General features: G+C 45.9%; 1 protein-coding gene across 4 annotated transcripts in view; it reads left to right on the top strand.

Annotated features, from left to right (window-relative positions):
* Positions 1-20,932, top strand: part of RELCH (RAB11 binding and LisH domain, coiled-coil and HEAT repeat containing) — a 205,089-nt gene that overhangs the window by 82,277 nt on the left and 101,880 nt on the right. For all 4 annotated transcript variants that reach the window (XM_075314841.1, XM_075314843.1, XM_075314840.1 and 1 more), the window contains 6 exons: positions 1,388-1,690; positions 2,628-2,703; positions 3,680-3,775; positions 8,376-8,488; positions 13,183-13,273; positions 15,842-15,913. In XM_075314841.1, the coding sequence (XP_075170956.1) occupies positions 1,388-1,690; positions 2,628-2,703; positions 3,680-3,775; positions 8,376-8,488; positions 13,183-13,273; positions 15,842-15,913 (751 nt within the window). The remainder of the gene's footprint in view (positions 1-1,387; positions 1,691-2,627; positions 2,704-3,679; positions 3,776-8,375; positions 8,489-13,182; positions 13,274-15,841; positions 15,914-20,932) is intronic.

Raw genomic sequence — 20,932 nt, 5'->3', positions numbered from 1 at the left:
AATCCATAGCCCCATGCCTCGACATGTTTCCCCAAATTGGTTCCTCAGGAGGCTGAGTAATATATATATATATATATATATATATATATATATATATATATATATATAATTATATGATCAGACCATGTCCCTGTACAGTCAGACACAGCACATAGCAGAGACACGTATATAAAATTATCTCAGCACAGGAACATTTATTTTTAAAAAGCATCCAATTGTGGAAATTAGGGTGACTTTTCAACTAAGTCGCATGTCTCTGTATAAGAAGAGCATGTTAGAGAGGCAGAGTCTCACCAATCTGTAAAGAACTGCGTCTAAAATTTGAGAATAGTTCAGAAAAATGTTCTTCAATGTAAAATTGAAAAGAAATTGAATATCCCACCAACTACAATACATAATATCTCCAAGATCCATTTGTATCAGCTTTATCCAGCAGCATGTCTGCGAGTTAGAGCTCTAATATATTATATTTATATATATATATTTATATATATATACATACACACATACACACACACACACTATATATATATATATATATATATATATATATATATATATATATATATATATATATATATATATATATATATATATATATATATATATATATATATATATATATATATATATATATATATATCAATCTTCTTATACAGAGACATGCGACTTAGTTGAAAAGTCACCCTAATTTCCACAATTGGATGCTTTTTAAAAATAAATGTTCCTGTGCTGAGATAATTTTATATACGTGTCTCTGCTATGTGCTGTGTAATGGCTGTGTCTGACTGTACAGGGACATGGTCTGATCATATCACACATCCTAGGTCGGAGAGGACGAAAGAGTATAAAGACATTACAGCAAGGGATCATAGCTGATTATTTTTGTGAGATAAAACAATTTTTTAAAAGGTTTTACCTCAATCATTTGCGATCCCGTGCTGTAATATCTATATGCTACTTTTCTTCCTCCACTGCCCCAGGAGATGTGTTCAGACACGGCCATTACACAGTACATGGCAGGGGCTCATATATAACACTATCTCAGCACAGGAACATTTTTTTTTTTTACTTTTTAAATACATCCCAATTGTGGAAATTATTATCATTCCAACATCTATTGATAACAAAGCACTTTGTTCATGGGAAAACCCATTTAAATGAGTTAATGTTTTGAGATGCAATGGAGAAATGTCTAACTTTTACCTTCTGTTCTCTAAAATATGGCCACAAGAGATTTCCAAATCATTGCCTTGTCTTTTATATTTTATACAGCGGCACAACTATTTTGGAAATGAGGTTGTAGATTGAAAATGTAGTTTTATTATTGTTTTTGTGATTTTTTTTTTTTTTTTTTTTTTTTTTTTTTTAATTTTTTTTATTTTAGAGAAATAGAAACTCTCAGATCGAGCCCTGTGCCAGAAGTTGTTCCCTCCTCCGGGGGGGCTCCACCTGCCAGACTCCAGAGCCAGGCTTCAGAAGAAAGCGACCACTACATAGATATCCGAACAACAGAAAGTGACACTAAATGTGAAAGAGCCGAAGAAACGCCTGCTGTAGACCTCACCAAAACAGATTTCCCGCTGTTGCAAGAAATTCCCCCCAGTCCTGACCTGTCTAAAATTAACAAGAAGACCCTGCTGTATACACCGCCTCTGAAAGACGGAGTGCAGTTTGATCAGCCCAATCGGTAAATTGCACATTGGATTTAAAGTTTAGGGGAAAAAAAAGTCTGTGTTTTAGCTGCAGCGGTATCATCTTTGAGATAGTGCGCATCATCACTGTAGGCAATACCTGTGTTAGCTGCAGTAGAGGGCATAAGCCACTGATCTCGGCGATTGGCTGCAGTGGTGATGCACTCTGTCAACGTCGCGTCACTGCTGCAGCCAAAAGCCCCATATTCGAGCAGTGTCGGAGAGGGTGAGCACCTGCTTGGTTTATTTTCCATATATAGCAGCACTTTCCTGTATTGCTGCTGCCTGAGTGAACTTGAACGTTGTCATAATGCACGGCACAATATGAAGTTGGTATTACTAAAGAGTTTGTTCACTACTATACTTACCTCCCAGGTCCGCACTGTTCCAGCGATGCCGACTCTCACTTTCCTGGGGTCACGTGAGGTTGTGATGTCACACACACCCGTATCCAATTGTCGCCGGCTTTGGACATATAATTTAATTGACAGGAAATGAGTTGTGCAGCTGCGATCACTTCCTGTTGATTACCGCCGTGTTTGAAGGTGAGGAGAGAAGCTGGCTGTGATTGGACACAGGGTTCACGTGATGTCACAACCTCAGCCCTGGGAACACGAGCGCTGGCACGAGAGGTGCGTATAAACTTGTCTTAATTGGAGGAAACCTGTGAAATGAGGAGGAGTTGTCTTAGTAGTGGAAAACCCCTTTAACACTTATTAGTCATTTTACTGCAATAACAATATTTATAGAGACCACACTTGTGAAAAGACCATGCACTAATAAAGCACCGCATGGTGACGCTGGGCTGATGTGCTGTGCTAGTGAATCCTATAGATCTAGGTTTGCCTCTTTGGCACTATAGCTGAAGGGGTTTAACCCTTGCCTTGGTGTACATGATAAGCAAAATGTCACTTTCTCTATCCTTTCTAACAGAAAACTATCTCCAGCCTTTCATCAAGCGCTTCTTTCTTTCTGTCGCATGTCGTCTGACAGTCGGTTAGGTTCAGAGGTGAGAAACATTTGTTTGTTTTTATATATTTGCTTGTTTCCTACTTTACATGTGTTTCAGTGCCTACTTACCAAATGACTGATCGATCTGGGTCATGTGTGTGTGTGTATATAATATATATATAATAATAATAATAAAATGTATTTATATAAAGATATATTGTATTTTTATTTATATATATACATATATATATATTAATAATAATAATAATGTATTTATATAAAATATTTGTGGTGATGAAGTTCATTATCTTAATGAATTACATATTCCACCAGTTCTTTTCCTATGAATCCCCCTTTAGGATATCTGTAGAACACACGGTGGTTGGATTTCTCTCACTTTGTAGAATTTGTAATTGTTGGGAAACAAAGCTGTTTTTTTCTGGCCATCCCTTTGATGCTGTACTTTTGTGTATCTTCTCCTTTGATGTGACGCCGCTCCGTTCTGTTTGTTTTCAGCAGGGGGTATATTTTTTTTCTCCATGTTGCAGCCATTAGGCTTTAGGATATGTTCAAACGCAGCCAAAATCTATTCTTTTGGCAGTAAAAACAGCAATTTGTCTGTGTTTTTGCAGCATTTTTTTTTCAGGTGTGGATTACATGTGTGCTTTGTCTATAGTACATGTTTAATAATGTTCGCTTTATTCACCATGTCTGGTTTTGTTGCATTGTTTTCTCACTTTCTCATTGCTTTCTATGAGTAAAAAAATACAGCAAAAATCCCTGAAACAATTGATATGCTGCAGATTTAATAAAGCACTGCAGTTTTCGAAGTCAGCCAGAAAACAACCTGGCCTGTGATTCTGAAATCTCGTGGCTTTTACTGTTACTGTAAAGAGCGGCTTTTTAATTTGAATAAGTGCTGATAAAACGCGACGTGTGAACATGTCCCTAGAGACGGGCAGCATTTTCGCTCGTTTCAGGCCACACTTTTGGGTTTAGTCTTTGCATTTTACCTACATGTCCTTCATTTGCAGGTGTCGAGGATTGCGGACAGTGAGAACGGAGTCATGCTGATGCTGGGCCGGTGCCTGCCTCATATTGTCCCAAATGTGCTTCTAGCAAAAAGAGAGGTAAACCAATTCCATGTCTGTGATTTATAATTAGATGTGCCTAGATGAAAATTTCCAAGCCGTGCGTGGAACATTAATTCAGTTGACAGTTTTATTTTTGTGCATGCATCTGCTTCTAGAAAATGGTTATGCACCTCTGCCAGGTGAGTTAGTAGTACAGCATGACCCCGTGCCACGTCCCTGTGCTTCCCAGAATCTAGTACTAGCTGGCTGTTACCTCTGTCCCTCCCGTCTGTCCATCCAGCAGTGGCGGTGTGGAGAGTATCCAGATCACTTCTCGCATATATGTCCTAAGCATATATGAGTCCTAGCAGCATTTATGTCACTGGTATTTCTGAACGTCTCCTTTGTTGTTGCCCTTCTGTTCATTGTATTGCCCGGTTTGTCTTGTCTGGCTAATGGAGCCAAAGTCCAATGACTATGCTGTGATTTATAAATGTTCATCTAGAGACAATCTTGCCTATGGATTCATGAAATGCAGTTTTTCATTAACATTCTTGCTAGGTTGTGTCCACACTTTCATGCACTAGAAGGGAGGACATATCTAATTTAATATGTCTTCTCCTTCTGGTGATCTGTTTGGCTCTGTAACATTTGCAGCAATAATAGGGATGCTAAAATGCTGCCGCCTGATGATGTCTGAAGCCCCAGGACTGCTATGAAATAATTGTACTGGCCATATTGAAACTACAATGACCATATAAAAACCATGGGTGAGGGCTGCTGTGGGGCCACAATGTCGTGTAGGATTCTAGTAGACCACTAGGTGGCAGCACAAGATGGCTTTATATATGACTACATAGGCAGGCAGCAGTTAGAATTGGTTATGGGCAGGTTAGTGGAGATCATTTGCTGCTTTTTGTGGTTTTGGATGAAACTCTTCTACTTCATTAAGGTAACCTTTCATTTTGATTTTCTGTATTTTTTTTTCCCCAAATCAGTACAACATATTCACATGCGTTAATCCATCAGTAACACAGAAAAGTGGCAAGAAATGTGAAAATGTTTGCCTCTTGCTCATCCTTGGGAAGCTGCTGTTACTTTTCATCTCCTGTTAAAAGGAATGTGCCACTAACTTTGTAATAATTAAAACTAGATAGTGAAGCAAATATTAAAAAAGTAAAAAAAAAAAATTATGTTCATGTGTGCATATACAGCTCTGGCAAAATTTAAGAGACTGCAAAATTGTCAGTTTTTCTGATTTTTCTCTTTATTGGTATATTTTAAATGGGAATTTTTCTTTTATTCTATAAATTACTGACAACCAGGGCTGTGGAGTCGGAGTCGGAGCTCATTTTGGTGGAGTCGGAGTCGGTATAAAATGCACCGACTCCGACTCCTAAAATATATAATAAATTGGGGACAGGAGTGCAATGCAGAATGTGCTGAATATTTTACTAAATAACAACATTTAGTATAATGCTTATATTTAAGTGAAAAATTTATTGTAGTACAATGTGAACATCAGACATTTAATTGTTTTTATGATACAATAATCAAGATATTTGGATAGAACATAAAATATTTATTGGAATACAACTTTAGAACACAAAAAAACTAATAAATTGTAAATATGTAATATATATAATATATATATATATACAGTGTATATACACACACACAAGATATATATGTAATCTACTGTATATTACATAGTGTATTACAGATTTACAATTTATTACAGTTTTTTGTGTTCTAAAGTTGTATTCCAATAAATATATTTTATGTTCTATCCAAATATCTTGATTATTGTATCATAAAAATTATTAAATGTCTGATGTTCACATACACATATTCATGTACTACAATAAATTTTTCACCTAACTATAAGCAATATATGTAGGAGTCGGAGTCGGAGCCGGAGTCGGAGTCGGTGCAAGAGAATTTGAGGAGTCGGAGTCGGAGTCGGAGTCGAAGGTTTGGCTTACCGACTCCACAGCCCTGCTGACAACGTCTCCGAATTTCCAAGCAATACATTTTGTATTTATTTTCTGAAAATGGGAAATGGTCAAAATAACAAAAAATGCGTTGCTGTCAGACCTCCAATAATGCAAATAATGCAAAGAAAACAAGTTTATAATCATTTAGAAACAACAATACTAATGTTTTAACTCAGGAAGAGTTCAGAAATCAATGTTTTGTGGAATAACCATGATTTTTGTTAATCACAGCTTTCATGTGTCTTGGCATGCTTTCCACCAGTCTTTCGCACTGTTATTTGAGTGATCTTATGCCACTCCTGGTGCAAAAATTAAGCAGTTCTTCTTTGTTTGATGGCTTGTGTGTATCCATCTTCTTCTTGATTACATTCCAGAGGTTTTCAATGGGGTTCAGGTCTGGAGATTTGTAGGTCACTGTCATGGCCAGCCCAAAGGAATGGCAAATGGCAGCTGGGGTGAAGTGCACGGCAAGAACAGGCTCCTAGAGGCAGGGCTCAAGTCATGTAAAGCTAGAAAAAAGCTTTTCGTCAATGAGAAGCAAAGTAAAGCCAGTCTGAAGTTTGCCAAAGACCATTAAGGATTAGACCATAAAGGACTGGAGTAAGGTAATCTTCTCTGATGAGTCTAATTTTCAGCTTTGCCCAACACTTGGTCGTCTAATGGTTAGACTGAGACCTGGAGAGCCTTACAAGCCACAGTCTCTTGCACCCGCTGTGAAATTTGGTAGAGGATCGGTGATGATCTGGGGATGCTTCCGCAAGGTTGGAATTGGGCAGATTAAACTTTGCGAAAGACGTATGAATCAAGCCGCATACAAGGTTATCCTGGAAAAACAGTTGCTTCCTTCTGCTCAGGCAATGTTCCCCCAACTCTTAGGACTGTTTTTTTTCCAGGAGGACAGTCTGCCATGCAACACAGCTAGGTCAATCAATGTGTAGTTGAAGGACCACCACATCAAAACCCTGTCATGGCCAGCCCAATCTCCACACCTGAACCCCATTGAAAACCTCTAGAATGTAATCAAGAGGAAGATGGATAATCACAAGCCATCAAACAAACAATAGCGGCTTACATTTTTGCACCAGGAGTGGCATAAGGTCACGCAAAAGCAGTGTGAAAGACTGGTGGAAACATGCCAAGACGCATGAAAGCTGTGATTAAAAATCATGGTTATTCCACAAAATATTGATTTCTGAACTCTTCCTGAGTTAAAACATTAGTATTGTTGTTTCTAAATGATTCTGAACTTGTTTTCTTATCATTATTTGAGGTCTGAAAGTAATGCATTTTTTTTTTATTTTGACCATTTTTCATTTTCAGAAAATAAATACAAAATTTATTGCTTGGAAATTCGGAGACGTTCTCAGAATTATGGTTTAGGGGAATGCAGTGGATCCATATAGTTTATCGGATGTTTTGGTAGTAAATGGATGGCTGTGTACTGGGTTACTTACCTCCTCAGGATCCATTTCTGGCCATCCCAGTGCAGTATGCAACCTGGGCTTAAATTCCTACACTAGCCATATAGATGTGTGCAGACAGGTATGGAAAGGGCTGTGATTTTTTTTTTTTTTATTATTATTATTATTGTTGTTGTTCTTGTTGTTGTTGTTGTTGTTGTTTTAGGACAGCATTAGATGAGCGTAACAGAATAAGTATTCAGACAACTACAGCTTACCGATTGATTGGTGCTAAATGAGAGACGGCCCTGCCTTATAGTATGAGGTCTGCATATGAGTACAGACTCTTAAAGGGAATCTGTCTACATGTTCTTGCTAGCTAATCTGTGAGCATTAGGCAGAGACCCTGATTCCAGTGATGTTATTTTCTAAACTGTTTTTTTTTAGTTTCAATAAAGTGAGTGTTTTATCAGCAGGAGATTATCACTAGAGGAGTAGATGTCTTGTGCCATGTAGTCCTCCTGCTATGTTTAACCATGGCAACACCACTGATTGGCAAATGTACAGTGTTAGATAAAAGCAGAAAACTGCCAATCAGAGGTGTGTGTTATACAGGGCTCAACATTCAGAGAACTTCTAGGTCCAGAGTAGATAAACAGGGATTCATCAATCTACACCAAGCAGACCAGTAAGTAATCAGTCCCTGGAGTCAGGGTATCTGCCCCTACAACATTATGCTGCTCTTAATATTGTAACCAATTCCCTTTTAAAAGCAGAAATAACATATTGAGAATATTTTTGTGATCTCTTTTTTCCTATATTTTGTATACAGGATTATGAAGGTTACATGTGTAGTAGTCATTCAGTTCTAGAATCTATCATTGGTTGTGGTATAGTAAAAGCCTAAATATAAGGAGCTCTATTTCAGCCTATGACATGATGTGTATTTATACCTAGTTAACCTTCCTTTGCATCGGATAATTCTTTGTTCCTTTATTTTCTGTCCTTCTGCCTTTGCTTCCTCTGATCCTGTATTTTGCTGTAATAAAAGCTTGTGTACTAGGCCCTATGACTTAGTGGCATTACAAACTTGCTACAGAAAGAGTATAAAATCACACCCCTGAGTCCTGCTCATCAGCCCGCATTTTACAGTCCCCTTACTTTTCGATCCATGTATGTCAGATGAAGTGTGCATTATTTCTGGTGTTTTTCTGCTTGGCTCGTATTTACGCTTCTGCTTTTTCTTCCCTTGATAAACAGGAATTGATTCCATTGATACTGTGCACCGCTTGCCTCCACCCAGAGCCTAAAGAAAGAGACCAGCTCCTCCATATTCTGTTTAATTTAATAAAGCGTCCAGATGACGAGCAGAGGTATGATTTCATTCATGACCCCAGCTCTGAGCTCGCTGCTCCCATCTACAAAGTGCACTTATAAAAAAATTGGGACAGTTATTTTTCCTTATCACTCATTTAGTATGTTACATCTGTGTAATTACTTGAACATATTGAACTGTCATAAGCAAGTTTTTATATATAATAGCTGCCAACTTGTGAGGGTCCAGATCTTGAGACCCCTACTGAATGTATAAAATGCCGCTCTGAAGTGCAAAGCTCTTGTCACACACAGCGCTGTGCAGGCTCGGTAATAAGTCTGTGTTCATATACTCAGTATATCAGAGCTTTGCATGGGCCATAACTATTGAGCCAGTATGCTGCTCCATGTAGAGACTGCATGCCAGAGCTGTGCACATCAGAGCAGTGTGTTGTGTTATCAGCGGGGGTCCCGGACCCCACAGATCGGCGACATTCACTCAGAGCTGAATGTCTTGCAACCCTCTCTGCGATCTGAATGTAGCTCACGACCCTCTCTGCGATCTGAATGTAGCTCACGACCCTCTCTGCGATCTGAATGTAGCTCACGACCCTCTCTGCGATCTGAATGTAGCTCACGACCCTCTCTGCGATCTGAATGTAGCTCACGACCCTCTCTCAGATCTGACTGTAGCTCACAACCCTCTCTTAGAGCTGGATGTGTCTCACAACCCTCTCTGCGATCTGACTGTAGCTCACGACCCTCTCTGCGATCTGACTGTAGCTCACGACCCTCTCTGCGATCTGACTGTAGCTCACGACCCTCTCTGCGATCTGACTGCGGCTCACGACCCTCCCTGCGAGCTGACTGCGGCTCACGACCCTCCCTGCGAGCTGACTGCGGCTCACGACCCTCCCTGCGAGCTGACTGCGGCTCACGACCCTCCCTGCGAGCTGACTGCGGCTCACGACCCTCCCTGCGAGCTGACTGCGGCTCACGGCCCTCTCTGCGAGCTGACTGCGGCTCACGGCCCTCTCTGCGAGCTGACTGCGGCTCACGGCCCTCTCTGCGAGCTGACTGCGGCTCACGGCCCTCTCTGCGAGCTGACTGCGGCTCACGGCCCTCTCTGCGAGCTGACTGCGGCTCACGGCCCTCTCTGCGAGCTGACTGCGGCTCACGGCCCTCTCTGCGAGCTGACTGCGGCTCACGGCCCTCTCTGCGAGCTGACTGCGGCTCACGGCCCTCTCTGCGAGCTGACTGCGGCTCACGGCCCTCTCTGCGAGCTGACTGCGGCTCACGGCCCTCTCTGCGAGCTGACTGCGGCTCACGGCCCTCTCTGCGAGCTGACTGCGGCTCACGGCCCTCTCTGCGAGCTGACTGCGGCTCACGGCCCTCTCTGCGAGCTGACTGCGGCTCACGGCCCTCTCTGCGAGCTGACTGCGGCTCACGGCCCTCTCTGCGAGCTGACTGCGGCTCACGGCCCTCTCTGCGAGCTGACTGCGGCTCACGGCCCTCTCTGCGAGCTGACTGCGGCTCACGGCCCTCTCTGCGAGCTGACTGCGGCTCACGGCCCTCTCTGCGAGCTGACTGCGGCTCACGGCCCTCTCTGCGAGCTGACTGCGGCTCACGGCCCTCTCTGCGAGCTGACTGCGGCTCACGGCCCTCTCTGCGAGCTGACTGCGGCTCACGGCCCTCTCTGCGAGCTGACTGCGGCTCACGGCCCTCTCTGCGAGCTGACTGCGGCTCACGGCCCTCTCTGCGAGCTGACTGCGGCTCACGGCCCTCTCTGCGAGCTGACTGCGGCTCACGGCCCTCTCTGCGAGCTGACTGCGGCTCACGGCCCTCTCTGCGAGCTGACTGCGGCTCACGGCCCTCTCTGCGAGCTGACTGCGGCTCACGGCCCTCTCTGCGAGCTGACTGCGGCTCACGGCCCTCTCTGCGAGCTGACTGCGGCTCACGGCCCTCTCTGCGAGCTGACTGCGGCTCACGGCCCTCTCTGCGAGCTGACTGCGGCTCACGGCCCTCTCTGCGAGCTGACTGCGGCTCACGGCCCTCTCTGCGAGCTGACTGCGGCTCACGGCCCTCTCTGCGAGCTGACTGCGGCTCACGGCCCTCTCTGCGAGCTGACTGCGGCTCACGGCCCTCTCTGCGAGCTGACTGCGGCTCACGGCCCTCTCTGCGAGCTGACTGCGGCTCACGGCCCTCTCTGCGAGCTGACTGCGGCTCACGGCCCTCTCTGCGAGCTGACTGCGGCTCACGGCCCTCTCTGCGAGCTGACTGCGGCTCACGGCCCTCTCTGCGAGCTGACTGCGGCTCACGGCCCTCTCTGCGAGCTGACTGCGGCTCACGGCCCTCTCTGCGAGCTGACTGCGGCTCACGGCCCTCTCTGCGAGCTGACTGCGGCTCACGGCCCTCTCTGCGAGCTGACTGCGGCTCACGGCCCTCTCTGCGAGCTGACTGCGGCTCACGGCCCTCTCTGCGAGCTGACTGCGGCTCACGGCCCTCTCTGCGAGCTGACTGCGGCTCACGGCCCTCTCTGCGAGCTGACTGCGGCTCACGGCCCTCTCTGCGAGCTGACTGCGGCTCACGGCCCTCTCTGCGAGCTGACTGCGGCTCACGGCCCTCTCTGCGAGCTGACTGCGGCTCACGGCCCTCTCTGCGAGCTGACTGCGGCTCACGGCCCTCTCTGCGAGCTGACTGCGGCTCACGGCCCTCTCTGCGAGCTGACTGCGGCTCACGGCCCTCTCTGCGAGCTGACTGCGGCTCACGGCCCTCTCTGCGAGCTGACTGCGGCTCACGGCCCTCTCTGCGAGCTGACTGCGGCTCACGGCCCTCTCTGCGAGCTGACTGCGGCTCACGGCCCTCTCTGCGAGCTGACTGCGGCTCACGGCCCTCTCTGCGAGCTGACTGCGGCTCACGGCCCTCTCTGCGAGCTGACTGCGGCTCACGGCCCTCTCTGCGAGCTGACTGCGGCTCACGGCCCTCTCTGCGAGCTGACTGCGGCTCACGGCCCTCTCTGCGAGCTGACTGCGGCTCACGGCCCTCTCTGCGAGCTGACTGCGGCTCACGGCCCTCTCTGCGAGCTGACTGCGGCTCACGGCCCTCTCTGCGAGCTGACTGCGGCTCACGGCCCTCTCTGCGAGCTGACTGCGGCTCACGGCCCTCTCTGCGAGCTGACTGCGGCTCACGGCCCTCTCTGCGAGCTGACTGCGGCTCACGGCCCTCTCTGCGAGCTGACTGCGGCTCACGGCCCTCTCTGCGAGCTGACTGCGGCTCACGGCCCTCTCTGCGAGCTGACTGCGGCTCACGGCCCTCTCTGCGAGCTGACTGCGGCTCACGGCCCTCTCTGCGAGCTGACTGCGGCTCACGGCCCTCTCTGCGAGCTGACTGCGGCTCACGGCCCTCTCTGCGAGCTGACTGCGGCTCACGGCCCTCTCTGCGAGCTGACTGCGGCTCACGGCCCTCTCTGCGAGCTGACTGCGGCTCACGGCCCTCTCTGCGAGCTGACTGCGGCTCACGGCCCTCTCTGCGAGCTGACTGCGGCTCACGGCCCTCTCTGCGAGCTGACTGCGGCTCACGGCCCTCTCTGCGAGCTGACTGCGGCTCACGGCCCTCTCTGCGAGCTGACTGCGGCTCACGGCCCTCTCTGCGAGCTGACTGCGGCTCACGGCCCTCTCTGCGAGCTGACTGCGGCTCACGGCCCTCTCTGCGAGCTGACTGCGGCTCACGGCCCTCTCTGCGAGCTGACTGCGGCTCACGGCCCTCTCTGCGAGCTGACTGCGGCTCACGGCCCTCTCTGCGAGCTGACTGCGGCTCACGGCCCTCTCTGCGAGCTGACTGCGGCTCACGGCCCTCTCTGCGAGCTGACTGCGGCTCACGGCCCTCTCTGCGAGCTGACTGCGGCTCACGGCCCTCTCTGCGAGCTGACTGCGGCTCACGGCCCTCTCTGCGAGCTGACTGCGGCTCACGGCCCTCTCTGCGAGCTGACTGCGGCTCACGGCCCTCTCTGCGAGCTGACTGCGGCTCACGGCCCTCTCTGCGAGCTGACTGCGGCTCACGGCCCTCTCTGCGAGCTGACTGCGGCTCACGGCCCTCTCTGCGAGCTGACTGCGGCTCACGGCCCTCTCTGCGAGCTGACTGCGGCTCACGGCCCTCTCTGCGAGCTGACTGCGGCTCACGGCCCTCTCTGCGAGCTGACTGCGGCTCACGGCCCTCTCTGCGAGCTGACTGCGGCTCACGGCCCTCTCTGCGAGCTGACTGCGGCTCACGGCCCTCTCTGCGAGCTGACTGCGGCTCACGGCCCTCTCTGCGAGCTGACTGCGGCTCACGGCCCTCTCTGCGAGCTGACTGCGGCTCTCATGGTCATTAAAGGTTGGGGACCACTGACACTTTTTTAGATCAGTTTTTTGACAAACAATATAGTGATTGCCCTAAGCAGAAAATCCTTTTAAATCTAATGGCTCAGTAGCATGCCTGGCCACAGTACATGGAACATCAGATATATTTACCACATTTCTTATTAGATCCACATGCTTAATTCCTTGTACATTTCTTTCTCTCTCGCAGTGATCCCTTTACGTTTTTGCAGTCCTCCAGACACCAACAAATTGTTTTGGTTTTGCACTTGATCCGCTATTTTGCTAAGTAAAGAACAATTCCGTATAATTGGCTAAGCTGTGCATTTTGAAAGTAGTTCTGCAGTGTAAGGTCTGTTCTAAATCATGTGTATGCAATGTGTTCTGTCTCGCTGTAGGCAGATGATTTTAACGGGATGTGTGGCTTTTGCGCGCCATGTTGGACCAACCCGAGTTGAAGCAGAATTGTTGCCCCAGTGTTGGGAACAAGTAAGTATCCGATTTGGCTGTTGGTCTTCACAGACTGGGGTAAAGTTCTGGATGTTTAGTTCATCATACTTTGTGAAAACTATTGTCTAAGCCTCTAAAGTGTTGCTTTTACAGTTCTATCGGCAGGTTAATCTTGTAGATAAATGCTGGTAGTTGCCATGTGGAGTGGGGGAAGGGTCTGTTTTCTTTTGAGGTGACCGCTTTCTTTGAAGAAGAGTCCTGCTGTATTCTTTTCACTTTTTTTAGTTGCCTAGACTCTTCCTAAAGGTACCACAACTGGAGCGTATTTTTGGAGTAGGGCTTATGTCTTACACATACTCAAGAAAACAGAGCTCCTACTAGGGCTTATTTTCGGGAAACGAAACAGGGTAGTATTGGGTATGTCTAAAACAGTCTAGTCAGAGTAGACGTCATATTGTTGGCACCGCCCACACGCCATAAAAGTCACATATGTATTAAAACAGCCACGTAAGGATTGTTGACATTGGCTATATTCTTAGGCGCGTCTTTCAATGTTCTGAGCTTAGCATTGAGAATCTAGTTGGCACATGACCGCATATATGCAAATCACATACTTGCAGTAGCAAATATATCAAAAAACTGACTCACATCCAAAGGGTGTAAACAGGTGGGAGCTGAAAACACAAGATAGATCTAGAGTACTAACAATGAATAAGGGAACTCATGTTGCATCACTCCATTTATAGCTGGATCCTTTCTGCCCAGACATGCAGATGTTTAACCCAGATAGAGGCATTTCAAGTTAGGTTCCTGATTATATAAGAGATCACCTTGTTGGGGTTACTGGGCTCACATGCATTGGCCAATACATAAGGTAAGTATCTTTTTTTTTTTTTTCTCCAAATATTCCTATAGCAGTAATACAATACCAGAGTTCCCTTATTCAATGTTGGCATTCTAGAGTGCAGCTGTATGTATTTTTGTAGTTATACTTGCAGTACCATGACAGCCCAATTGAATTAGAAATAAAGGAGCCTCCTGACAGTGTGCCCATTTCACACTGTCACAATTTGCGGTGACTACAGAAATCTCCGTCTAGCCTAAAAAAAACAACTTTAAAATGTGAATCCTAACCCACTTTGTGAAATTTGAAGTATAACTAAGCACACAAGGTCTTTTCTTCCTTCTCCGGCCTCTCCATCTACCTCATGTGTTTAGCTCTGATCCGTCAGTGACTTGCCTCCTATTTCAAATCTCGCGCCGACACCGTAGTTGTAGTGGTCTCCAATACAATGCTCCATTGTAGTCGCCTCTAAAAGTCATTGTTCTGAGGTCTCGTGCGCCAACTGAGAACTCTGAGCAATGAGATTGAGGCAAGTGCACACTAATCCCACCCTTGTGCACTGAATTATCATTAAGGGGGCTTTACACGCTACGACATCACTAATGCGAACTCGTTGGGGTCACGGCATTTGTGACGCACATCCGGCCGCATTAGCGATGCCGTTGCGTGTGACACCTATGAGCGATTTTGCATCGTTGCAAAAACGTGCAAAATCGCTCATCGGTGACATGGGGGTCCATTCTCAAAAATCGTTACTGCAGCAGTAACGAGGTTGTTCCTCGTTCCTGCGGCAGCACACATCGCTCCGTCTGACGCCGCAGGAACGAGGAAGCTCTCCTTACCTGCCTCCCGGCCGCTATGCGGAGGGAAGGAGGTGGGTAGGATGTTCGTCCCGCTCATCTCCGCCCATCCGCTTCTATTGGGCGTCGGTTCAGTGACGCAGCTGTGACGTCGCTGTGACGCTAAACGAACCGCCCCCTTAGAAAGGAGGCGGTTCGCCGGTCACAGCGACGTCGCCGGGCAGGTAAGTATGTGTGACATGTCTGGACGATGTTGTGCGGCACGGGCAGCGATTTGCCCGTGTCTCACAACAGATGGGGGGCGGGTACCCACGCTAGCGATATCGGTACCGATATCGCAGCGTGTAAAGTAGCCTTTAGAAGAGTACTTCACCACTGATTTAAACAAAAACTACAAGGTGGCTTTCTCCACCAAAGGTATCGATTTAATAAGTATTACAGCACCATTAACGCCATGTCTTTACTGAGCAAAATCCTCATGACCACTTCTGTTTAAATTAGCGGGTGTAATTTACTAAAATTTTGCATTACTATGTTATGATCAGGTCATCTTGTGGAACCTTAAAAATGTAAGCAAAGTGTTAAAAATGGAAACCAATAAATTGTATATCACAAAATGTTCAGAAATTAAATAAAAAAAAAAAAAATGTAGGACAGGTATTACGGGACCATAAGGACCCTTAGTACAAAACTACATTATATGTAGCCTGAAAGTGTGCCATTAAACAGGACGTGTCCCACAAAATATAAGCCCTCATATAGCTAGGTGGATGGAAAAATATTAAAAATAAGGAGATGGTTCGTAGAATGTAGTGCAGCAAACTGATGTCTGAATATAAACTGCTTATGTATCATTATTAGTTTATAGCTTATAGAATGAGCAGAGACGCAGTGGGTCTCCTGTGGATAGAAATGGCACATTTCTTTTCAGTACTAACTATATATTATTCTGCTGTCTTCCAGATCAATCACAAATACCCGGAAAGAAGACTGCTTGTGGCAGAATCATGCGGTGATCTAGCGCCTTACCTCCCTGTAAGTGTCCTCCAATTTGTACTATGATCACTCGCGTATCCTGAGATACATGAGCACCTGCATGCCTTCATTTTATTATCTGCACTGGTATAAGAAAAGCTGCAGTGTGGTTGATGATGAGCAGGTGGCCAACACGAGTCCTGTGAAAAGATTACTACAGATAATTTGTAGCCTATACACCCTATTTTCTGCATAGGTTTTAGCCCTACACAGATGTCTTCTGTACACCTCAAAATGACCTCAAAACGGAACCGTACTTTCATCAAACTGAGCAAATCATTAGTACAGGCGATTATAGGAAACTTTAGAATGTATCTTATCAGAGAAATCAGCTACTTCTCCGCTCCTGCTACCTCCTGAACTCGCCATCCACTGCGAAAAAGCAGCTTCAGTCCATATTTCTCAAAAGAGATGGACTGTAGGATCATTTGACATAGCCCATTATTTTCTATGGAGAAGAAAGGAGGAATAAACACAAGGGAAGGGAGAAAACAGAAAAACATGGTGTAGAGCGCTATAATAAGTGTTTTACCTCACATCAGAGGTTGATTCAGATTAACACAGGTCAGCTCTGCTGTACAATGTGCTCCCTCCAGCTGTGGATTGCAAGCTACAGTGCATCGAGAGGGAAAACTGATGAGAATGCAGCTCAGCTCTGCTGTATAATGTCCTCCATGCTGCTGCAACTTGTCTTTGTGAGCTAAAAAGTGAATGAAGAGCAGATATTCCCCTCTTTGTGCTGAAACCGCTGCCACTCGTCTGCTCCCTCCAGCTGTGGATTGCAAGCTACAGAGCACTGAGAGGGAAAACTGGTGAGAATGCAGCTGAGCTCTGCTGTATAATGTCCTCCATGCTGCTGCAGCTTGTCTCTGGGAGCTAAAAAGTGAATGAAGAGCAGATATTCCCCTCTTTGTGCTGAAACCGCTGCCACTCGTCTGCTCCCTCCAGCTGTGGATTGCAAGCTACAGAGCACTGAGAGGGAAAACTGGTGAGAATGCAGCTGAGCTCTGCTGTATAATGTCCTCCATGCTGCTGCAGCTTGTCTCTGGGAGCTAAAAAGTGAATGAAGAGCAGATATTCCCCTCTTTGTGCTGAAATCATTACCGTTCATCTGCTCCCTCCAGCTGTGGATTGCAAGCTACAGAGCAGTGGGAATGCAGGACATGTCACATAATGGCCAGAAATTGTTATTCCTCGTGTACACACAACACTGCTTGTTCTGAATAGTTACCTGGAAGCAATTACTCTTTTTAAAATTCATTTTATTGTGTTTTTTTTTTTTCTTTCCCAAAGTGAAACATAGTATTACACTTTTTTTTAACTATAACCTAGGCTACTTTCACTCATCAGTTTTTTTCCATCAGGCACAATCCGAAAAAAAACGGATAAAACTGATCCGGCGCCGGATCCCTTTTATCCCCATTGATTTGTATTAGCGCCGGATTGTGCCTGATGGCCTTGCGTTGCATCCGGCTTTTGCCGGATCCGTCATAATTGCCTAAAGCGGCGGCCGGAGGCAATGTATCTTGTAACGTTTTTTTGTCGGCAAAAAAAACGCATCGCGCCGGATCCAGCGTGATACGGCATGTTTTATAATGGAAGGCTATGGACGCCGAATCCGGCGTAATGCGGCAAAAAATGGATGCGGCTGCCGGATCCGTTTTTCTAAATGGAGCATGCTCCAATGTTTTGAAAAAACGGATCCAGCAAAAAAAACGGATGCAAAAACTGATCCAATGGATCCGGTTTTTTTACGCATGCGGCATAACGGATCCGTTAAAAAACTGATCCGGTGGATACGGTTTTTACATTTTTTGCCGGATCCGTTGGATCAGGAAAAAAAGGATTGTGCCTGAATGCAGAAAACTGATGTGTGAAAGTAGCCTTAGTGACACCGGATCTCCTCTCGTGAAATGATCCTATAATTGCAAATTAGTCCGACGGTTTCGATTTCAGTTATTCCCAAGGACTTGGAATCGTCTACATGTTCCTTTTTCCCCACATGCTTTTGTTTTTATAAGCAGGGAATATACTGCTGACGGTCTGCCAAGTGTTTAGAGACCAGATGATTGCTTTAGTAATTATTTGTTACCATATAGTTTACATCGACCCCTGTGAAGGAGCCTTTATATGAGTGCCAATCAGCGGAAAGCCATCTTTCATAATCAAGGTTTTCATCTTGTCACTATCCGATAAATCCCATTTTTCTCAACCCCTTTTAGCATATATTATGACCATTTATTGTTGTGGAGTCTTAACAAGATATGGGCTATGGATGCTTTTGGGACAAACTCTACATTCAGAAGGAGTTCACTGATAGATCAGCCGTTAACTCATTATGCAACCAGCAATGTGCAGGGAAGCAAAGAGCCTTTTAAAGCCAAACGGTGTAAAATCTTTAACACAGCCCAATTAAACAGAGTGATGAGAAGCCCAAAATACATGTTTCTAAGTAAAGACAAGTACGGTCCCCCAGGGAGGTTATATCCTTGTAGAGGCCAGCAGTTCTATTGTTGGTTTTCTGGCAGATGCTTTCTGTGTTGAATAAATTGGATTTCCTTGAAGATCAGAAACCACAAGGTATCAAATATACAATAAAGGAGACCTTTCATAGGGGCAGAAAATGTTGTGAACAATTAAGTTGCTCATATAAGCAATGAAATGCCATAATGCTCCTCAAATGGTCCCTGAAGGTTTCTACTATAAATAAGATGGATAACCGGATGAAATTACCATCGGAGTGCCAGCTTTGCTAGTGAGTGTATCAGCGTACGCCAACTCCTTGCTTTTTTTGTTTACGGTTGCTTGATGTGATGGTAATAAATATCAGGCTTTCTAGGCTGCCCAGGTCATCAGACGTCACGTATTTATACAGGACAGGTCCTAGTAATAGTGCAATAAATGATGGAAAGCAGAACTATCAGTGTGGGAAAGGGAGAACCAGACGTGGCAGTAAATATTGGGGCAGCTGATAAGTTTTATTGTCCTCTGATTGAGGTCTGGAGTTTTGATGCCCCCAAGGACTATGGGGCACATTGCTTAATAGATGTAGAATGACGTACCGCAAATCGATCTGACACAGTCATTCCTGCTCTGTGTATGTCAAAGGTTGTCAGAAGTTGGTGCTCCCAGACTCCTCTGTTTCTCTGGGATTTGACGTCTCCTTTCAATACCAATATTTTCATGTCCATGATGATCAGGGCTTCAAAATAGCTTGGCCATGATAGATTTTTTTTATTCTTTTACAGTGTAGCGATGACCATATATTTTTTCTGTCACTTTGTAATACTCGTGGCTGGTGTAGGGGCAGCGAGCGGGGTTAGTGCACCCACTGGACCACAGAGGGGACTGAGGTTTATCCTTTAGTGGGAGGGGCTTAACTAAGCATTTACCGCCAGGCAATGACTGGGACTGTGGCATCTGACCCTCAGGAGAGAAGACAGACTTGTGTATAGCCACAGCACAGGTGCAGGCAGATACAGGTGGGATGGTTGGGGCAGACAGGAAAGTGGGTATGGACAGATATGGTGGGCACGGCAAGGACAGATAGGTATGGGAGGGCAGGTACAGGTGACGGACACAGGGATAACTGGACAGGAGCATAGGAACCTGACAACTAGCTAGCACAGTGGAAACTGACTAACTAAAGGCGTTGTGTAGGCACCTCCCCTAATGGGAGAGTAACTTAAATACATAGTGCCTCTCAGCCATAGGCTGAGAAGCATCTCTTGGAAATAGCGCACTGGCTCTTTAAGATGAGGGCCTGTGCACGCACATGTGCATACTAGGCGAGTTCCCGGGGAGCCTATGCAGCATGTACAGGCCCCCATGGGAGAGAGGTAGACGAGCACATGGGTGGCCGTGTTGCTGCGGGGGAGGGTGCAACCCGGCGGCAGTGAGTAAGTTGCTCTACACACTTAAAGGGAACCTGTCACCAGTTTTTTGCCCTATAAGCTGCGGCCACCTCCAGTGGGCTCTTATGTACAGCAGTCTAACATGTTGTATATAAGAGCCGAGGCCGCTGGGTATAACCTAAAAAACACTTTATAATACTCACCTAGAAGGTCGCTCTGGTGCACAACGGTCGGATGGGTGGCGCCATTCTCCGGGTGCGGTGCCTCCCCTTTCGGCTATCTTGCTCTTCCTTATTCTGAAGCCGCGGCGCATGACGTGTCCTACGTCATATACACACTTGCCGACATTGAGATCCTGCGCAGACGCACTTTAATCTGCCCTGCTCAGGGAAGATCAAAATATTGTAGTGCGCCTGCGCAGGACCTCAATATCGACACGTGTGTATGACCTATATACGCGTCATGCACCGTGGCTTCAGAATAATGAAGAGCAAGATGGCCGAAAAGGGAGGCGCCGGTACTGGTGAATGGCGCCACCCATCTGACCGTTGTGCACCGGAACAACCTCCTAGGTAGGTGAGTATTATAAAGTGTTTATGTTGTGTCCAGCGGCCTGGGCTCTTATATACAATATACAGCATGTTAGAGTGCTGTATATAAGAGCCCAGTGGTGGTGGCTGCAGCTTATAGGGCAAAAAACTGGTGACAGGTTCCCTTTTAAGTCTTTGTGTAGCACTAAATGCCAAAATAGATAACAAATTTATGGCCTAAAAGCTATGCACGTTTTACTGCTTATCTGCCATGTATCACTTGCTTTTTTGTAAAAAATAAATAAAAATAAGAAGTTTAAAAAAACTCTGAAAAGTAAACAAGATTTTTTTTTCTCTGTGGATTCACAGTGAACATTATTATGTACTGGACTTAATTTAATTGTCTGATTTAAAGGGAATCTGCCACCAGATTTTGACACCTAATCTGAGTGCAGGTAATATAGCGACTGAAACCCTGATTCCACTGATGTCACTTACTGGGTTGCTTGTAATTTTGGTTATCACCTGCAGATACAACAATGATTTTTTCATTAGAGGACTAGTAGCCTGCTTCAACGTAGTCCTTTTCATTCATAACCCCTACTGTAGAAAAGTACTATGCAAATCTGGTTAGT

The sequence above is a fragment of the Anomaloglossus baeobatrachus genome, chromosome 6 (genome assembly GCF_048569485.1).
Source record: "Anomaloglossus baeobatrachus isolate aAnoBae1 chromosome 6, aAnoBae1.hap1, whole genome shotgun sequence".
In the NCBI taxonomy this organism is placed as follows: Eukaryota; Metazoa; Chordata; class Amphibia; order Anura; family Aromobatidae; genus Anomaloglossus; species Anomaloglossus baeobatrachus.
This window is presented reverse-complemented; position numbering and strand designations above follow the sequence as displayed.